The 18,832-nt window shown below is 58.3% G+C and overlaps 10 protein-coding genes across 10 annotated transcripts; 4 read left to right on the top strand and 6 right to left on the bottom strand.

Annotated features, from left to right (window-relative positions):
- Positions 1–213: 213 nt before the first annotated feature.
- MNP1 (mitochondrial 54S ribosomal protein bL12m) lies at positions 214–825 on the top strand (the record flags this gene model as incomplete). The annotated part of the gene is made up of 2 exons (XM_083190169.1): positions 214–435; positions 508–825. The coding sequence occupies 2 exons, from the start codon at positions 214–216 to the stop codon at positions 823–825; spliced, it is 540 nt and encodes a 179-aa protein (XP_083054028.1).
- Positions 826–1,142: 317 nt separating this feature from the next.
- On the bottom strand, positions 1,143–2,043 carry ACO1O0_000671 (CTD kinase subunit gamma CTK3-domain-containing protein; the record flags this gene model as incomplete). Its single annotated transcript, XM_083190168.1, has 3 exons — positions 1,143–1,577; positions 1,649–1,828; positions 1,888–2,043. The coding sequence occupies 3 exons, from the start codon at positions 2,041–2,043 to the stop codon at positions 1,143–1,145; spliced, it is 771 nt and encodes a 256-aa protein (XP_083054027.1).
- A 786-nt stretch (positions 2,044–2,829) lies between these two features.
- PRO3 (pyrroline-5-carboxylate reductase dimerization-domain-containing protein) lies at positions 2,830–3,905 on the top strand (the record flags this gene model as incomplete). The annotated part of the gene is made up of 2 exons (XM_083190167.1): positions 2,830–2,896; positions 2,959–3,905. 2 exons carry the CDS (start codon positions 2,830–2,832, stop codon positions 3,903–3,905), a joined length of 1,014 nt encoding a protein of 337 aa, XP_083054026.1.
- Positions 3,906–4,251: 346 nt separating this feature from the next.
- On the bottom strand, positions 4,252–5,816 carry HAT1 (histone acetyltransferase catalytic subunit HAT1; the record flags this gene model as incomplete). Its single annotated transcript, XM_083190166.1, has 2 exons — positions 4,252–5,396; positions 5,423–5,816. 2 exons carry the CDS (start codon positions 5,814–5,816, stop codon positions 4,252–4,254), a joined length of 1,539 nt encoding a protein of 512 aa, XP_083054025.1.
- Positions 5,817–6,306: 490 nt separating this feature from the next.
- On the top strand, positions 6,307–8,477 carry ACO1O0_000668 (LMBR1-like membrane protein-domain-containing protein; the record flags this gene model as incomplete). The annotated part of the gene is made up of 2 exons (XM_083190165.1): positions 6,307–6,617; positions 6,680–8,477. The coding sequence occupies 2 exons, from the start codon at positions 6,307–6,309 to the stop codon at positions 8,475–8,477; spliced, it is 2,109 nt and encodes a 702-aa protein (XP_083054024.1).
- A 369-nt stretch (positions 8,478–8,846) lies between these two features.
- ACO1O0_000667 (uncharacterized protein) lies at positions 8,847–10,320 on the bottom strand (the record flags this gene model as incomplete). The annotated part of the gene is made up of 4 exons (XM_083190164.1): positions 8,847–9,085; positions 9,165–9,354; positions 9,448–10,118; positions 10,146–10,320. The coding sequence occupies 4 exons, from the start codon at positions 10,318–10,320 to the stop codon at positions 8,847–8,849; spliced, it is 1,275 nt and encodes a 424-aa protein (XP_083054023.1).
- Positions 10,321–10,619: 299 nt separating this feature from the next.
- TPK2_1 (cAMP-dependent protein kinase catalytic subunit TPK2 domain-containing protein) lies at positions 10,620–13,214 on the bottom strand (the record flags this gene model as incomplete). The annotated part of the gene is made up of 6 exons (XM_083190163.1): positions 10,620–10,747; positions 11,071–11,150; positions 11,413–11,790; positions 11,852–12,105; positions 12,199–13,002; positions 13,089–13,214. 6 exons carry the CDS (start codon positions 13,212–13,214, stop codon positions 10,620–10,622), a joined length of 1,770 nt encoding a protein of 589 aa, XP_083054022.1.
- A 2,096-nt stretch (positions 13,215–15,310) lies between these two features.
- ACO1O0_000665 (uncharacterized protein) lies at positions 15,311–15,796 on the bottom strand (the record flags this gene model as incomplete). The annotated part of the gene is made up of 1 exon (XM_083190162.1): positions 15,311–15,796. One exon carries the CDS (start codon positions 15,794–15,796, stop codon positions 15,311–15,313), a length of 486 nt encoding a protein of 161 aa, XP_083054021.1.
- Positions 15,797–16,745: 949 nt separating this feature from the next.
- On the bottom strand, positions 16,746–17,912 carry ACO1O0_000664 (concanavalin A-like lectin/glucanase domain-containing protein; the record flags this gene model as incomplete). The annotated part of the gene is made up of 4 exons (XM_083190161.1): positions 16,746–17,511; positions 17,586–17,656; positions 17,728–17,751; positions 17,823–17,912. 4 exons carry the CDS (start codon positions 17,910–17,912, stop codon positions 16,746–16,748), a joined length of 951 nt encoding a protein of 316 aa, XP_083054020.1.
- Positions 17,913–18,390: 478 nt separating this feature from the next.
- TIM13 (protein translocase subunit TIM13) lies at positions 18,391–18,702 on the top strand (the record flags this gene model as incomplete). Its single annotated transcript, XM_083190160.1, has 2 exons — positions 18,391–18,474; positions 18,535–18,702. 2 exons carry the CDS (start codon positions 18,391–18,393, stop codon positions 18,700–18,702), a joined length of 252 nt encoding a protein of 83 aa, XP_083054019.1.
- Between the last annotated feature and the right edge of the window lie 130 nt (positions 18,703–18,832).

Below are 18,832 nucleotides of genomic sequence, written 5' to 3'. Positions count from 1 at the left end.
TATGCCTGCACCATAACTTTTTTTTTTTTGGAGGGAAGCAGCGATCGGCGTCGGGAGTGGCCCTACATAACTCCGGCCCACACAGCCAATCACAGCGCGGCACGGACCCCCCAGCATCGACGAGCTCGAAAAACTTCGGGAAACCGTCCCCTTGAACGCAACGACGCACGCGACTTCCAGACTTGAAGCAGCTCACCATCTCACAAAGCAACAATGGCCATGTCGTGTCGCTACGCGGCCCAGAGCTGCGCTCGCCAGCTCCGCGCCTCCTCCGCCCCCCGAGTCTCCGCACAGATGATCCGCTCCTCTGCCGCGTCGCGGCGGTTCAACTCGACCGAAGCTGCTGCGACGCCGAACCCCAAGATTGACACCATTGTCGACCAGATCAGCAAGCTGACGCTGCTGGAGACTGCCGACCTCGTCTCCTCCCTCAAGGTATGTCTGGGCAGTTCCAATGGCGCGCAGAGACGGCACCCGGGCGCGGGCCACTGACCACCTGTCGCGCAGAGCAAGCTCAACATCCCCGACCTCCCCGTTGGCGGCTTTGCCGCTGCCCCTGCCGCCGCTCCCGTCGAGGAGGCCGAGGAGGCCGCCGCCCCTGCCCAGGAGAAGAACCTCTTCACCCTGAAGCTGCAAGGCATCGACCCCACGGCCAAGGCCAAGGTCATCAAGGAGGTCAAGAGCATGCTGGGTCTCAGCTTGGTGGACAGCAAGAAGTTTGTCGAGAGCGCGCCCAAGATGCTCAAGGAGAACGTGCCCAAGGAGGACGCCGAGAAGATCATTTCCACGATGAAGGACCTGGGCGCCACCGTCGTGATGGAGTAAGAGGGGGGGGGTTGAAAACCCGCTGGGGGGAAGGATTGGGCTATGTTATACGATAGAGGGCGGTGTCCCCATGTACAAAACACAATGTACCAGTATCTAAAAGAGGATTTCTCTTGTCCACGCCAGATACGCAGCGAGCGGCACAGCCAATGGAAGTGAATATGTTAATATGCGTGTTTGACGGAAGACTTGATCGATTTTCTTCCCCAAGCCGCGGGTATCTTCGCCATTTTCCAAGCCCCAATATAATCTGTGACGCCGAAACACCAGCCCATGCCAAGATAACCACTAGCTGAATATGCCCTAGATTGCTTTGTTCAACCCCAAACTCTGTTGGAAAGATCCTGGTGGCGACAGGTCCTTGGTTCCATCTCCTTCCCAAATTCCTCCGCTTCCTCGGCCAACAACCTGTCATCGTCCTCACCAAAATCACTGGTTTCCTCCCAGAGCCTGTTCATCTCCGTCTCCCCGCCGGGCGGAATCGCCCAGATGTGCTCGCGCTCCCGCTTGTGGCGCTCACGATCCTCCTCTATCCGCTGCTCGATCTGCCGCTTGTCCAGCCGCTGGGGTGCGCCACGACGGCTGGGTTTTGGGATGGTCTGAGAGGGTGGCGCGTCGGCCATGTCCAAGTCCCCATTGGGAGACGCGAGGCCCAGGTCGTCGGCCGACGTCTCGCGCTCTTTCAGAACCTCTTCAATCTGGCTCACGGCCTGCGGTTCAATGTGTCCCTTTGCTTGGAGGCCCTGAAGAACCTGCCGGCTCGTTAGCAAGAAAGGGGGGGGAGGGGGGATCATGTAACCCGAAACGGTGGTGAAAGACGCACTCTGCGGACAACCCTGACGTTAGCAGCACCGGCGCCATCATCTGGCGCAACGGCATCAACGACGCGAATAATATCTCGCTGCATCATGCGAATATAGTCCGGGTGGCCCTCCCTCTGTGCCGAGTCTAGAAAGTGCTCGATAAAGTACATGATGTTGGCCCGCGTGTTCATGTTATTCTTCTAGCCGTGGTTAGCTCGGGGGCGAATGTCTGCGGGAGAGGCTCGCGGGGAAGATTTACTCTTTCAACCTGCTCAATAATACACGAGTGCAGATCCTCGTCCATGTCCTTATACTTGAGGGCATACTGGGCGGCTTTCTGGGCGGATGATACCGAGGCGTTGAGGTGTTGGAGCTGGGAGGTGAACCTCATGCGGACCTCGAACGGGTCCGCCATGTTGGTACGTCGAGGAATCAGAAGGGAACAAATCCCCAAGTCGCCAAGAACCCGAGTGCGAATCCCAGGTAGAATCGTTTTGAAACCCGAGGTTACTTATAAATGGATCGTCAGGCACATGTCGTTTGGAATAAGTTGGTCGCGGCTCATTGGGGGGGGCCCACGGTTCCCTCACCAGTCGAATTCAGTGAGAAATGGAGCTCCCGCTGCAGGGCGAAAACCAGGGTGAGCGAGCACGGGAAGTTTGAGGAACGGCGACGTCTAGTCGAAACCGGTAAAGCCCCGGAAGCTCGCTAGCGGGCAGGTACGGCCCACGGAGGACACCCCGAAGCAGACAAGGCTTGGCCACCGGGTGGAACCCCAGCTGCTCCCAGGCACCTCACTGTTAGTCCACTGTTGGCGGCTCTGGAGGACCTCTGGAGGCGCCAAGGTCACCAACGTGCATCATCATATGTGGGCTTGGGGAAAAAGTCGCGCTTCTATGCAGGCTATGACATAGGTGCGCTCCGCGCTTCTCAAACGAGCATCTTCCAATCCTGAAATTTCATTTAAAAGCTCGTGCCGTCCTTGAGAGATCCACGGGTGTCTTTCTGCATTTTGTCTCGGATTTCAAAATCGAAGATCCGTCCTGTCCCGCACCCAAGTACACCACCCATCACCCCGCAATCGTCACTGGGCCCCAACCTGTACTCGTACCCTGAAGCTTCGTTCTTAGTCGAGGCATCTTAGCTCTGAACAACGCATTCCCATACAGCAACCTCGGAATCTATAACAATAGTAGCCAGCATGTCGGCTCCTACTCAATCCAGCGGCTCTCAGGGCCAGGACCTCACCATGTGTGTCCTCGGCTGCGGTTCGTCCCCCCCGCTCACGGCCGTTGAATCAAGTGGGCATCTGACGAGAAGTATCATCTAGGCACCATGGGCATTGCCATCGTCGGTGGCATCCTGGCCTCTCTGTCCGAGATCAATGGCCCCAAGCCGCTCCAGACCTCGGGAACCTCGACGCCGGCTGACGAGGTCCCTGCCCGCCTCCCCACCCGCTTCATCGCCTGTGTGCGCAGCCCCGAGGGCGCCAAGCGTGTCAAGAGCACGCTGTGGGAGCACTCGTCCGCCCTGAGCGTCGTGCGCAACGAGAACGTCAGCGCCGTCCAGCAGTCCGACATCATCCTGCTCGGCTGCAAGCCGTACATGGTCAAGGGCCTGCTCAGCGAGCCCGGCATGGCCAAGGCCCTGCACGGCAAGCTCCTCATCAGCATCTGCGCCGGCGTCACCGTCGACGACATGGAGATTGCCCTGCACGGCGCCGTCTCCCCTCAGGACCCCTCCGTGGACGGCCGCTGCCGCATCGTCCGCGCCATGTGCAACACAGCCGCCCTGATCCGCGAGTCCATGACCGTCATCGCCACCACCACCCCTCCCATGCCCTCCGACGTCCAGACCCTCGTCACCTGGATCTTCAAGCGCATCGGCGACGTCGTCTACCTTCCCGCCAGCAACATGGATGCCTCCACCGCCCTGTGCGGCTCCGGCCCTGCCATGTTCGCCCTCATGCTCGAGGCCGCCATCGACGGCGCCGTGGCCATGGGCCTGCCCCGCGCCGACGCCATCCGGATGGCCACCCAGACCATGAGGGGCACCACGGGCCTGGTCCAGAGCGGCGAGCATCCCGCCATCCTGCGCGAAAAGGTCTGCACGCCCGGTGGCTGCACCATCGGTGGGCTCATGGTCCTCGAGGAGGGCCGGGCCAGGGGCACCATCTCGAGGGCCATCCGTGAGGCCACCGTCGTCGCTAGCCAGCTTGGACAGGGCGTTCAGCTTGTGAACGGCACCCGGTTCAACACCAACCAGCCGCCGAACTAGGGAGGCCAAAGCTACCTAAGGTGTAATAAAAATTCCCATTTGGGCTATAAACCCCGTAAAATGATGTTCATGTTGTGACGGTATTGGGATGCTCACCAGGTAGGCGAGATATAGAGGTTGCCCGTCGTTTGAACTGGTCTCTTCCCCCGTAGTTTAATGTCCTACACATTTGAAGCCTATGGATCGGATACTCGTCTCATGTCGATATTAGTAGGCTACCATCATTCCGCTTTCATTCGCGTGGTATAAAAATACATGTGCCTCGTGTTGCAATTCGCAATTTTCCCGTCCAACGCCAGACCTGACCCCCTCAATGCATGGTATACTACTACCCCGTTTTCCTCACTTAGGCATCCTCCACTCTGGCCTTCTTGCTCGCACTCTCAGAAACCTCGTCTGCCATCTTGCGCTTGCCGTTCGTCGCCGGTGTGCCCTTTGGCTGAGAGTGCTTGGTGGCACGCTCATACGCGGCCAAGATCCGTGCATTGCCCAGCTCAACACCCGTCAGAACCTCGGAGAGCTTCTCGATCCTCTCCTCGGGCTCCATCTGCGACAGGGCGTCCTTGTTATGGCGGTACAGGCGCTGCTTGGCTACCAGCTGCCAGAGCTTCTCCTGGTGCTTGTCTGCCTTGGTGGGCTTGGGGACTTCCTTGTCAAAGTCCATGGTAGGGCGAACCGAATCGGGTAGCTGCGACATGAGGTGCATCTCCACCGCCCGGTAGAACTGCCTCGACGCAATCTTGGCCTTTCGTCGAATCTTCTCAAGCTTCTCCCCTCCGACAATCAGCTGCGGGATAGGGCCGGATTTGGGAAGAGTGACACTGGTGTCGAGGTGGAGATTGTTGAAGTCGGCCATCTTCCGCAGGAACTCCATGTCGCAGATGTCTCTCAAGTCGTCAAAGGCCTCGTTGGGATCCTCCACGGTGAATTCTTGGGTTTGCGGGTGCTTGTGGTAGTGCTCAAAGATGATTTTGTAGAGCTTTGCCCCATGTCCCCTGCCCTGGAAGGGTGGGAGAATGACAAACTGGGACAGCCTTGTACGGCACGGCAACTCGTCCAGGTCTTGGTCGCCCTCAGGGAGCTCCCAGCCGGCGCCGGGAGACGCAGGTGGTGTCAGTGTTTGGAACCAGTAGAATCGGTAGATGGTGGAGTAGCCGACGAAGATGTACGAGCTCTTCTCGGGATCCTCCGTCGACTTGTCCTTCCTGTACAGGAAAAACAGCGTCCATCGGTCCGCGTCTGTGATGTTCTGTTCACTTGGGTCGGAGTCGGCATCCTGGCCAATGTACGAGCCGCCTTCAATAAACAGGGGCGCCAAAATCTGGATGCGGCTGTTGAGCTGCTTGATGGCGGGGTCTGCCAGACTGCCCTTCCAGACCTCATATGTGCCGTCGGGTCCCTCGAACGAATCATGAAGAGTCCCAGGCGGCGTCCAGTTCTCGGCAAGCTGCTTCGAGCTCTCGTTGAAGTCGGACTCTTTCACAAAGGCAACTGCAAATGGTCAGCGGGTCAGCGACTGGGTACTGGGGGGACAAAATGAGGGGACTTGCTCTTTGGGAGATGGTTGCCTTCTTGGAGAATGGCGGCAACATCGTCAGGTTCGGCATCCCCCACGGGCTTCAACTTCTTGTCATAAGAAATCTTTAGATGCGGACGCATGTCATTAGCGCGGTACCGCAGACCAATCTTGAGACCCTTGTAGCCAAAGATGCGCTCCTCCTCGCCGAAGATGGGATATGTGAACTTGGGATGGAAGGTCGCGACCGACTGGAGGCCGGACTTGGAGGGCGCCAGGAGGCTGATGTTGAAGGCATCATTGGAGCTGACGAACCCTGTGATCTCTGTTAGCGTTGGTGATGGGGAGCTGAGTGGGCAATACTTGCACTCCTCAAGGTCGGGCACGGCCGCCATGATTAGGATATCGGCTGCTAGATGTTTGAGTAGGCGATGAAGGATACTCAGCGAAGAGAAAGTTCGATTATAGGTAGCGCAAGACAGGAGTCTAGCAATTCAGCCTGGTGCGACAGGCTCCTGCGAAGAAGTAAAGAGTGAGGAATGATGGGTGAGTGTGCTCGTTAAGGCAGTCAAGGTATCTTTTGTTGGAGGTCGAGGTCGAGGTCGAGGCTCGAAGCGCGTTGCGCCCACAAGTCGCGTGGTGGGACGCGATCACTTAACGCGGACGAAAATTGCCGCCCCATATCCCAGGCAGAAACATGCCAAGCACTGGAGGTGACGATGCAGATGATGTAAAAGTGGATCTGCTGCCAACGCCGGTTGCGTTCCCCTGATACGAATAGTATACGAATACGCGCCTGTCCACCTAAGCCTGGCCCCATTCCAGGAGATCCAAGACCCTTCCTTTCCCACCTGCACGCATGGAGCTCGCCTTGGGTCGTTCACCATGCTGGAGATTGCAAGCAAGAGTTCGCCGGTAGGCTCGACTGCGTTTGCGCTTCTGGCGCTGCTGGCCATCTCTCTCGTCGTCCTCTCCATCCTCCGCCACTACCTCCCGCTGCGCACGACCCCAGCCTTCTACACGGTCCCCATCTTCTTCGCGCTATGGCTGCCCTCGGTCGTCGTCATCCTCGTCCCCATCGATCTGGCCTCGAGTGCCACGACCGACGATGAGTCCACACGGGGGATCTGGCTGCCCGACCGCGTGATCCTCGTCTCGTGGAGGATCTCGTACTGGCTGACGTTTGTCCTGACATGGTACGGATGCCCGACAGTCCCTCCCTGTCGCATCGCGCCGGCGTCGCTGACACTGCCTATAGGTTCATCCTGCCTATTCTCGAAGAGTACTCCGATGCGGGATACCGTGATCCCAAGGGCAAGCTGATGCATTCCCTCCGCGGGAATGCCCAGTTCATGGCCATGGTCCTCGCCGCCGGCCTTGTCGGACTGATATACTTCGTCATCTCCTACGGCTTCTCCTTCGTCTCACTCAAGGGCCTCCTGATGGCCTTGTCCTACATGTTTGGTCTGGTCCTGGCCATCTACCTCATGGGCCATGGGCTGGTCTCTATCCCACGCCGCCTCCTGCGCAACGCCAGCCTCACAGGCCGCCTCCGCCGCCTGCAGGCAAGGGCCCCCAAGATCTACGAGCGCATGCAGGACTCGCTGGTGACGCTGGAGGAGATTGAGTACCAGGTTTTCGAGCTCGGCCGCCGAAAAGTGGGCAGCGCTGTGGAGTTCCAGGACTGGATAGAGGAGCTTCAGGACGTGGCCAACATAGCCGCCCACCACGCTCCGCCGACGACCATCGATCCGACCGCGACCCGTATCATCCCGACAGTCATCACCGAGAAGTTCATGGCCGATCTGACACGAAACCTGATGCGCGCGCGCCACACGAGATCGAGATGCGTCGACCAGTGGAATCATCTTGTGCAGGAAGCCGCCGAGACGCAGGCAATCATCGACTCGGCAGCTTCTAAGAAGTTGGACTTTGGTGACGCCGATCCCCATGCGGGCTTATGGGACAGGACCAAGGTTCTGAGTCCGTACACGCGGCACATCATGTACTTTCACCTCCTGCCCTACGCGCAGATGGCCCTCGCAGCGTTTCTCGCCGCAGCCTCTGCGTGCATCGTGTGGTCCGAGGTCATCAAGCTTGCGTTCCCCAAGCTGTCCGTCATCAGGCTGACGGTGATCCACCACTGGGTTGGCGACAAGGCCGAGGTCGGGTTCGCCGGCCAGGTCATCTCTGCCTTCTGGATCTGCTACATGTGCGCGGCGGCTCTCATCTCCATGACCGAAGTCAAGGTGTGGCGCGGGCGCGCCCTCGTCAAGCGAAACACGTCGCACGAGTCTGCCTTCTGGTACGCGCTCCAGGTGGCCAAGCTCAGCATCCCCATCTCGTACAACTTCTTGACGTTTCTCTCACGGAGTGTATACGAGAAGACTATCTTCTACAAGTTCCTAGGAGAGTCCATTGACCTAACGCCGCTTGGTCGGTGGTTTGACAACCTGTATCCTGTATTGGTCCTGATCCCGGTCCTGGCGACCCTTTTCGGGCTGTACGGGCGGGTCAAGAGGCTCTTTGTCGGCATGGACGTTGACGATGACGAGGAAGACAACCCCGCCGGCTACGGAACAGGGTCATGGCGTGAAGGACGCGACCTCATCGAAAGGGACCTCCGTGGGAACTCCTTTCGCCGGGGGGATGATACCTTTTCCAGACTGGCGACAGCAACGGGCAATCCCGACCGCTCAGCTCCTGTGCTGTCAATACCGGCCGTACGCGGCTCCGCCTCGTCCCCAGCCCGCTCACCCGTGCGGCCCTCGGGCAACACGCGCCGCCCCGGCCAGTCCTCGCGCGGACCACAGCTGGCAGAGCCCGAGGACGACAACATCTTCTCCATCATCGGGCACCGGATGAAGAACACCATCGACACCATCGAGACGCCGCAGTGGATGCAGGACTTTGGGCAGGGCATCAAGAAGCCCAAGTGGATGGGCGGCGACGACGACGAGGGTGCCAGCGCGGCCCAGCGGCCCGGCGCCGGCCACGAGCGAAACAACTCGGACTTTCGCCGGTGGTTTGGGGGCGATGCGGGTATCCGCCTGTGAGGCTTGCTCGTGCTTTCTATTTTCACTTAACGACAGGGTTTCACGCGGCGCATTGGATAACGAGTTTGGCCTAGTCAAAGCCGCCTTTAATAGAGCATGGGGCCGGAGTTGGGGTTCAAGCATAGCGCCAGAGCTGCCAATGTAGCTTATAGTATTTAGCGTTTCCTTGTACATAATCGACAATATTAGATTCAACCCGCTCTTTCCTGTATGCGTGCAATGTGTAGTATATCTGTTCGCCTCTCAGAGCGACATGTCATGATATCCCAAGGGACGAGTACCCGTCGTAAAGTCGTCAAGTCATCAAAAATACTTAGAAGAGAGAGAGAGAGAGAGAGAGAAAAGTCCTTGGCGTATTAGTAGCCTCTCTCACCCGGCCTTGGGCGGCGACGTGACCGTGTTCCACGTGTGCGCCTTGCTCATGGTCCTCTTGCGCAGGTGGAACATGATGTCCTTCTCCATCTTGTCAATGTTGTCCTCGAGGGCCGCGTCCTCTCGACGGTGGCGGGCCTCGCGGCGGCGGTCGAACAGCAGCCACGTGATGACGATGAGGGCGGTGATGGGCACCGCGATGGCAAAGTAGATCCACAGCTCCACGGCGACGGGACCTGAGCCTGTTATCATCATCATTATTTTGTAAGCATGGATGGCAAGTAGGATTGGGAGATTTGTTCCAGAGTTGCCTACCAGTTTCAAAGTTGAAGAAGGACATGTCAAAGATGGAGGCGAGGTACGTCCCGGGGAGGAAGAGGGCTCCCAGAAGGGAGAGGGTCTTCATGGCCGTGCTGTCCCTCTTGCTAGCATGGGCGATTCTGCGCTGCTCTCCCGCAATCTCCAGATTCAGCCTGGCCTCCCTCTGCGACATGATGTTGTAGAGCTACCGAGGCCAGTTAGCGACTCTCTTTGACGTACATAATCATACAGGATTCACAGAGAGGGGGGAGTCAGGGAGAGAAGATATAGTACGCACCGCCTTCCGCTGGACCTTGAGGCGCTCGAGCGTGGTGTGGATGTAATTCTCCAGGCCCTGGAGCTTGACGCGGTAAAAGTCGATGCGGGACAGGATGCTCCCGTGCAGCTGGTCGACGGCCCTACGCTCAGCCTTGTCAGCCGACGACAGGGCGTCCTCGTCGACGGCGAGGGCCCACTTGCGCTTGAAGGCCTCCATGGCCTTGGTCATCTCGGCGCACAGGGCCGTGTAGGCCTGGGGCCGCTTCCACATGACGTGGCCGTGGCACTCGACAAGGTCGCGGCTCAGCCCGTCGATCTCCAGCAGGCCGTCCTGGAAGTACATCTCGTTCTCGTCGATCTCGTTGCGCAGGCTGACGGCGTTCTCGAGGCGGCGGACCCAGTCGCGGGCGTCGCGCTGCTTCTGGTCGTTGGCGGGCGACAGGTCGTGGGCCAGGAAGATGGTGGGCAGCAGCATCGGGTGGGCGATCTGGGCGGCGCAGGCCTTGAGGTGGGTGAGGGCCGTGACCACGTCGGACGAGGGCGTGCCCTTGATGTAGCCGGTGGTGATGCTTGTCTTGAAGGAGTAAGAGAGCATCATCTCCCACCCGCGCGTCTTGCCCTTTTTGCGCACGTCCGACTTTCGGTGGATGATATCTAGGTTCATCAGTGAGCCGTTGTCTTCGAGCAATGCTTGATAGGAAATAGACAACTACTCACGCAGATGGGGGTCCTGTACGTCGTCATCGTAGGAACTCCAGAAGAAGGGCCCTACCGCGGCCGTCGTCTCGATGCTCTTGCAGGGCAGCCTCATGACCCTGACCATGCACTCATACATGTCCTTGGGGAGCGATATGACCTTGGGGGTGAACGTGTCCGGGTCCTTGGCGTTCATCTGGACACTGGATCATCTCATCAGCCATGCTTCTGTCCATTGTTCCATCAATTGATCCAACCCACATGAGCCTCAGCCCGCTGATGAGCTTGTTGCCCCAACCCAACTTCTCAGGCGGCGCAAAGGCACCCTAGACCACCACCATCGTCAGCTTCATCCACGTCTCGCAGTGGCCGAGGCGGTGGCAGACTCACCCGGCGACACAGAAAGTTTTGGAACTCATCGAGCGTCAACGGATGCTGCTCACACGAGTTATACTCCGGGTCCTGCAACCAAGGCTAGTTAGATCCTCTTCCCTCTCAATCGCCCGTCTTCCTCCCGGGAGGCCGCCCACTTACCGAATAATTGAGGATCTCGACGTAGCTGGTCGCCTCAGACACCTCGCGACACTCGTCCAAAAACTGACGGAACAGATACTCGTCCATATCTAAATACCTTGACCTTTATCTCCATCCGAGGTCGATAAATTTTGAAGAATTGGTCTTGCTCGGCCTCGGCGTGGATAGCAGCTCTGCAAGACCCAACCTCGTGCGTTTTGTGGTTGGTCGTGTCCTGCCGTGCGGAGATTGAGCTCCTCACATAACCCCCCCCCCCCCCCAACATCCCGGTTGCATGAATAGGATAGGCATGAGATGAGATCATTAATGCTCTGTGCGCTCCATATATGGTGGCATCGTTGGCATCGTGCACAGTTAAATTTCACCTCGTACGCAGTTCAATCGTCAGAATTCATCATCATTCAGTGCTTACCGCGAGCTTGCGGCCCATGGCCGTGTCTCGGGTTGCCCCCAGAGCCGCCAAGTTCCCGATGGGCCTCCATCTTTTGGATCCTGGGTGTCCTGTCGATCTCGCTGCCATGCTCACATCATTCCATCCAGATTGTCCGCCTAAGAACATATGTCCCTCCGTGTAGATATATCCCATCCTGTCCAGATCCCGCTCCCTATCCAAAACACAGCACACTCCTCGAATCCAAAACTGTATCTACGTGGGAGCCTCTAGAACTCTGTGAACAGGTGTCCAAACCTAAAAATGTGTTAGATCATCACCAATCATATAACCTTCGCTAGGTATCACGGGGGTAGGACTCACTCGTCGTTTCCAGTAGCCACACCGTACTTCTCCTGCTCCTCAGGATACTTGTCAAACAGGCTCGCATCGCCCGCACCAGCCTTGACAGGCGGCGTGTACGGCGCGTCAATGTCCTTGCGAGCCAGGCGGTCCCAAGTGACCTCGTGAAACCACGGGTGGTTCTTCACATCGGTTGATCCCCCGTAGAGATTGCCTAACCTCTTTGTCAAGTCCGCCGTGATCAGTTTCTGGAGGAGGTCCTGGGCCTCTGGCACAATGTACGCTGGGTACTTGACCTTGCCCTTGAGAATGTTTTCATAGATTCGCATCGGTGAGCCACTGTCCCAGAAGGGAGTGTAACCGCAGAGCATCTCGTATATGAGGATCCCGAGGGACCACCTTGCCAATGGGTCAGCAAACCTCCCAGCACCACCCAATACGCAGGGGAAGTGAGGCTTACCAGTCTACCGATTTGTTATAGCCTTTATTGGAAACAACTTCAGGGGCCAAGTAGTCGGGCGTCCCGCAGAGCGTCCACGTCTTGTCGGGCACGCGCTTCGCAAAGCCAAAGTCGGTGATCTTGAGGTGTCCGTGTCTATCGAGCAGGAGGTTTTCAGGTTTCAGGTCTCGGTAGATGATGTTTTTGGAGTGCATGTATTCGAGCGCGAGCGTGACTTCGGCGGCGTAGAATTTGGCAACCGGATTGGGGAATCGCTGCAAGTCTTGCGTGTTAGCCCGGTGTCGTCACAGGTTACAGCCAGCCGACTTTGGTAGGCAATGCAATCAGGATGGGAATGGGGCACTTACACCCGACTTCCGTAGCAGGGTGAACAGCTCACCGCCCTCGACAAAGTCCATGACCATGTAGAGGTTCTTCCAGTCCTGGAAGGTGCCCCATAGTGTGATGAGGAAAGGATGCTTGACGTCGCTCAGCATGCGCCGCTCGTCGTTGGTGTGCTCGACCTGCTTCATCTTGACAACCTGGGCCTTCTTGAGCACCTTTATGGCGTAGAAGCGCTGGTTGTGCTTGGACTGAACGAGGTGGACTCTGCCAAAGCTGCCCGTACCCAGCGTCCTCAGGATCTCAAAGTCGCCGAGTGTGTACTTGCCCTTGGTCACGCGGGGCGTCGAGTTGCTGACCTGGTGCTGGTGGCCGGGCTGGTAATACTGCTGCTGGACCCCGGATTGTAGCTGGCCATGCTGCTGGGCATGGGCTAGCTGGTCGGACTGCATGGCGGCGGTGTTGGTCGCACCCTGGGGTGGAAGGGTAGTCGCTGCTTGCTGCTGCTGCTGCTGCTCCTGGTACTGTTGCTGATACTGCTGCTGCAGGATGGCGGGATCGGTGCCCGGGCTGGCGCTGATGGTGTGGACGATTGGCGGCTCTAGCGAAGCTGCGCCGTTGTCGAATGTCGCGGCGTCGGGGCTGATCTGGTTAGGCGAGTTGACGTAGGCGGTGCCGTCATTCTGGGGGGCATTGGCTACGAGGTTGGCGATGGTGGGGGCATTCGCGGTGTGGGGATCGTGAGGAGGAGGATGGGGAGGAGGGGGGCTGACGGCGGTGGCGTTGGTGTTTGTCCCGGCGCCAGGAGGCGGTTGTGCTGGCGCAGGAGGCTGTTGGTGATGGTGAGGTTGGCTGTGTGCGTGGGGGATGTTCAGGGCGCCCTGTTGCTGGTGCTGCTGGCGCTGCTGTTGCCCACCTCCAGCTTGTGGTGGTGCAGGTGCAGGTGCAGGTGCTGCCGCTGACCGTCCAGCCGCCACTGCGGGTTGCCCCCCTCCACTGGGCGTCCCAGAAGCAGCGGCGGCAGCTCCCGGCGAGACTCCATCAGGCGGCCGTTGCTGGCGATGTGAGGAGGTTGTTGTGTTGGTGGATGGCGCAGAGGGGGGGTCGGATTGCCCTTCCCTTGCCCGTTTCTTTTTGAGGAACGAGAGAGGCATTGGGGTGGATGTGGTCGTGGACGTCAGAGGGCGGCGGGCTTTGGATGGACCCGAGTCAATTCCAATTCCTGTAGCTGCGCCGAGGCCAGGTTCCGGGTTGACAAGGCCTGCAAGGTGCTCCGCGGGCAATATAAGACAATGACGAGGCCAATTAGGCTGCACAAGCCGATCCTGGCTCTTGGCTGGCGAGGGTGTTGCTTGCTGCTCGGTTTCTATCTCTGTCGGCGTGGAGCGTGTGGTTCCGGTAAGACGTGGAGCGTGGAGCGCGGCGGGGAGCGCGGAGCGTGGAGCGATGCGATCGACCTTCTGATGCGGCGCCTCAGAAAGTCAGAATTGCCGCAGGGAGCTTGGGGAGCTTCAGCTCTTGGTGGCTGGCAGAGCTGTTGGTGGTGGTGGTCAAGTGGTGACGGCGCACTCGGCACACAGCAATCTACTCGCCTCGATGGATACCTCTGGACTCGCTCACAATCATCAACGAGCCTGGCGAAGAACGGTAGCGAAGGCAGCGGAAGGCAGCGGGAGCCACGGAGCAGGGTCTCCTAGACCAGCGGGTGAGACGGACTCTCTGCGGGGGCCAGGGGCTTCCTACGTATGTTGGTGGGATAGGCCGGAGGATGAAGCAGATGCCGCGATGGACACTGTGATGGACGTCGGGTGATGGGGCTGAAGGAGGACGAGAGGGACACCTTGGGGTTCCAGAATCCAGGTTCCGGATTTCAGATTCCAAGAATCGCTGAATGAATGCGGAGGCACAAGTTTGTGAGCTCAGTTGACCTCGAGTCACTTCAACACTTCAGCTCAAAGCTTAATCTCTTCGCTTTGCCGCTCTTCTCTTCCCCCGCACACCTCGAAACTCAAAATCCGTCCTCTTCCCGTCCCGTCCAGCAATACTAATTGGCTGTTGCCTGTTGGCGATGGATGCTGCAGCCCTTTTACGTATGATCGGACATGACAAGTACCAGTGGGACATCGAGTTATCGACCAGCAAGCCCAACGTGCATCATCTCTCACGTCGCCTTGCTTCGGCCAAAGTGGTATGTGAGAGTCGACGGTCGGCTTGTTCATCCAGTGGTGGTGCCAGCATCCCCGAAGCGGTATCATCATTAGCATTCCAAGGACGTCCCAAGAATCCAATGAGCTGACACTGGCTCCTCTGCCAAATTCAAGATGCTTGCGGCTATCGGAGTTTGGTCGTGCCGATGATGCATCAAATGGAATGCTGGGTTAGTATATCATACTACTACTATCCGTACTTTACCACATGCTCGCATAGTTACCCGGTAGTACTATGACTGCTGAGGCACTAGTAGTACTAGATATCCAGCCCGGGGTAGCTTGAATCTTTCGCCTCTGATGCGTGATATATTATCAAAAAGTGATTGCTATGCTGAACTAATAATAGTAGATACTTCGCAACAGTGCATGAAAGTTCCGTACCTACCTGGCTTGTATACCTTGACTGTTTAAAGACGATGCTTCATTACCTATTGCTTCCCACTCCGCCCATGGTATCGTCAAAGCTGAGCATACACACGAGTCCCTCGCGCCTCCAAATCGGACGCCGGGCTCTGCTCAGAATCCATCTCAACCTTCCTCGTCGGCTCGTCCCCAATGAGTTCTTGCGCTGGCATACTACTGGTGGGCAGCTCCTGTGACGACCGCCTGGAGACCCGACGTCGCCAGATCAAGAGCAGCGCCACGACCACGACCATGGCCAGCCCGCCAACCCCGAGGCCCGCCCCTATCCCTATTGACGCTTCGTGTGAAAGACCTGAGCCGCTTGGTCCACTCGATTCGCTTGGCTCACTTGATCTGCTTGATCCGCTTGCTGTGTCTTCCGACGGATCACTCGCGGGAGCTTCCATTCGTGTCTCTGTGGTTGACTCGGTAGTAGATACCCTCGTGCTCGATGGAGCTACGCCGATAGTTGTGATGGTACTCGCAGGGCCTGGCCAGTGTCAGCATCCCCCTGCCCTCCCACCGCCTATTCCATGACCCCGTGTATATCAGACTCACCCTCGAACACCAAGACGTTATGTCTGTTGGCGCAGTCCGGCTTCCTCTTGTTGACGCAGTAGTACAGCTCCTCTTTGCCACCCTCCTCCTCCCCATCGTCGTCGTCGTTGTCTTTGTTAGCAGGGCACTTCTCTATCGGCATACCCTGGTCCAGCCGGTCCACCTCGTCGTTTATGCAAAAGTTGGGACAGTTGCCGCTCCTCCAGCTCCTGTCGGTGCAGGTGCCCCGGACGTAGGTCGACTTCATCGTCGGGCTCTGGATGCCGACCCCGGTGGCCATGCACAGGTTGTTGCCCAGGCAGGCCAGCCCCGGCCCGCAGCAGGTCGACTCGTCGTCGCCATCGTTGCAGGGGACGTCTTGGTTGGACGCATCGCCGTTGGGATAGTAGCAGACGGGCTGCACGGGGAGGGCAAACGCCACGAGGAGGAGACTGATGCTTCTCGCGATCCTCATCGTTCAGGCTGGCTGGCTGGCTGGCTGGCTGACTGACTGAATGGGAAGGGGCTCGCCGGCGGTGAGATCATAGGAGTCACCTCGACGGCTGCCTCCCGTGCCGCACGGAGGGGCCGCCTAGGTGACTTTAAACCATCATTCCCTCACATCAGCCTCGTTAGCGGCGCTTGCCAGTCCGGCAGTCCTCCCTGGCGGCATGCGACGATGCGGCAATGCGCCATCCAGCTCGAATCCGCCATGCACTGTGCGAATCATGTTCCCGTGTGCTGGGGTGCGCCCCTGTCCATGAACTTGCGAAGGATCGGGAGACGGGATGACCCCACGAGGGCGGCAAAATACTAGGTAGCAATCAAGGTTGCGGGTCGCAGTATGAGTGTTTCGGGTTTGCTGTTCGCAGTTCACAGCCACCGCCCTATACGGGTACGATCGTACCAATTGTGAGGGAGATCTCAGTCAAGGCATCAAGGTATCAGCCACGTTGTCCGGGGTACGAGCTAGGTTTAAGTTTCGCAGTATTCGTAAGACCCAAGCGTCATACATATTAATAAGAATTTAGATGTTAAGCCCAGGGGACAGAAAATACAAAAGATGCACAACAGGAATATATTGTGGTCACGCATGGTATGAGACTGACATGATTGCCATCACAGCCTACCAACCCGCTATGGAAGGTGTTGAAGATAAGGTACGTAGCAAGATAATTTGAACAACTTATATTCATTGCCGACACTTCAACTCCCAACTATCGATGCCCAGACACTCCGCAATGTGAGCAAGTACGCAAGGAAAATACCCCAGACCCCGGTCCTTCTGTCCCGTCCAGGGCAGGCTTTTTGATAGTAGCTACTAGTAGTATACGCAGGTCACCGCCATCACACACATTCTTTACTTTCACCGCCGGCCCTCCACTGCGACGGCTCGGCTCCCCAACTATCCGTCTCGCCCCCCCTCAGAAGCGGTGAGTCTTGCTTCTCGCCCTGTACGCCGTCCAGCCCACGTACGCGCCGCCCGCGACAATGATAAAGAGGACAATCTTGGCGAAGAACCAGAGCCAGCTGCCGCCCTGCTTCTTCTTGTTCTTGTTGCGGTTCTTGCCGGCGGCGCTGGCCTTGCCGCCGCCCCCGCTGGATCCCGGGCTGATGTACATGTTCTTGGCGCGCACCGAGATGATGTCGTGGTTATCGCTCAGCTGGCCCGTCTCGGCGCTGAAGCCCAGGTAGGCAATGTTGGGGATGGCTGGCGGCGACTCTATGTCGAAGCACAGCATCCAGTCGTTCTCGCTCTTGTACTGCAGCTCCAGCTTGAGCTGCTTGTCCTGGAAGTACGTCAGGCGCATCTTGGTCGGCTGGTTGGCGTTGCGGATCCCGCGTGCCGAGCAGCCCGCCAGCTCGGTGCTCTTGCCGTCCGTGTTCTTGTCGTACGACGTCTCCCCGTCGCCGAACATGGCCATGACGTAGGGGAAGACGACTCCCGGGCGGTTGTTCTTGTACGTGTCGATGAAGATTCCCAGTCCCTCGAACTTGTCCGTGTGGCCAAAGACGTCGCCCGGCTGGGCGCGCTGGCGGGTCACCCACATGGCGAGGCCATCGCCGTAGAGCTGGTTCTTGCCGGAAATCCGAAACTCAACCTCCACCTCCCAGTTAGTAGCCGTCAGGGGAACGCGGGAAAACAGCCAGCCGGACTGCGAGGGCCGATCGGATGTCAGGCGGACGTAACTGATAAAACAGGCAAAATGGTCAGCGGTGTCAATGTCCCCCACGTGCACGAGGAACGGTCAGTTCTGCCATACGAGTCTGTGCGGACAATGGTGTCTCCTCCAAAGTCGAACCATCGGCTGTTCATATCCGAGTCAAGATATGGCTGTGGTAGTTGTCGTCAGTTTTCCCAATCTCTCTAGTCGCGTGCGCGCCCCATCATCGATCGCCACACACCTGGACTAGACTGTGCGTCCTAAGCTGTGCACAACCCGCCGTTAGCCATACCGCACATTTGACCCAGGATAAAGGAGAGGCTGATGGGACCGAACCGAAACACTCTTGATTTCTCCCTCCTCGGCCGCCTTGGTGGTCCAGGCAAAGGCCGCGAAGAGCGCGGCGGACAGCGAGAACAGCCGCATGATGGGCCGCTTGTGCCTCCAGCACGGGAGCCTGTAGCACTCGCAGAATTCGTCAATCGGGTCGGGACGAGCCTGGCCTCTCTTTCTGGCGCGGCTGTCTGCGGTCGTTGAAGGTTCGTGGAGGGGCGGGAGTTGGTCGAGAAGCGATGTTCCCAGTGCCTGGTTGTGGACAGGGAGGTCGATCTCCCAAATGTCACAGGCCAGGCCCAGCTAGCACAGCTGTCCTCTTCCCGGGTGGGCACACCGCGTGCGGGACGACGCCACAAGGCACCGGGAAAAACCTGGGGTGCAAATTGGGGCGCCCCTGTTGGTGCAGCGTGCGCCACAGCACCAGCCACACAGCCTCGCAGGACCTGACGTCCAATTGCCCAAGTTTCGAGCGTTGATGGTTCAGACTTCAGAGCTTTCACAACCAGCAACGAACCCGACTACTCCTCCTCCTCCACAACCTCCCGAATATCGGCGCACATCCGCAACCATGGACTCCAAGCAGGTCAAGGAAGCTGTGATGAAGCAGGTCTCTAGCGAGGCCAACCTCGCCAACGCGCGCGTCCTCATCGAGGTAAGTCTCGAGCCAGCCGTTCTACCCCGGGATGTTAGCTAAAGGGTATTGCCGCTGTAGAAAGTCCAGGAGAACTGCTTCGAGAAGTGCGTCCCCAAGCCCGGCAGCTCCATGTCCAGCAACGAGCAGTCGTGCGCCACGTCGTGCATGGAGAAGTACATGGCCGCGTGGAACCAGGTCAACTCTGCCTACATCAACCGCATACGCCAGGAGCAGGGCTCCTCCTAGAAGCAAAAGGTCGCCGTCGGATGACCTATAATTACGCCCCTGGAGGCGGAAGTTATGCCTGTACGATATGAAGCCTTGGTTAGGCAGCCATCGAGGCAGTCCCGAGAACGTGTACTTTGGGCCCCGTCGG

The sequence above is a fragment of the Amphichorda felina genome, assembly GCF_050947745.1.
Source record: "Amphichorda felina strain 45539 chromosome Unknown scaffold_1, whole genome shotgun sequence".
Classification (NCBI taxonomy): Eukaryota; Fungi; Ascomycota; class Sordariomycetes; order Hypocreales; family Bionectriaceae; genus Amphichorda; species Amphichorda felina.
This window is presented reverse-complemented; position numbering and strand designations above follow the sequence as displayed.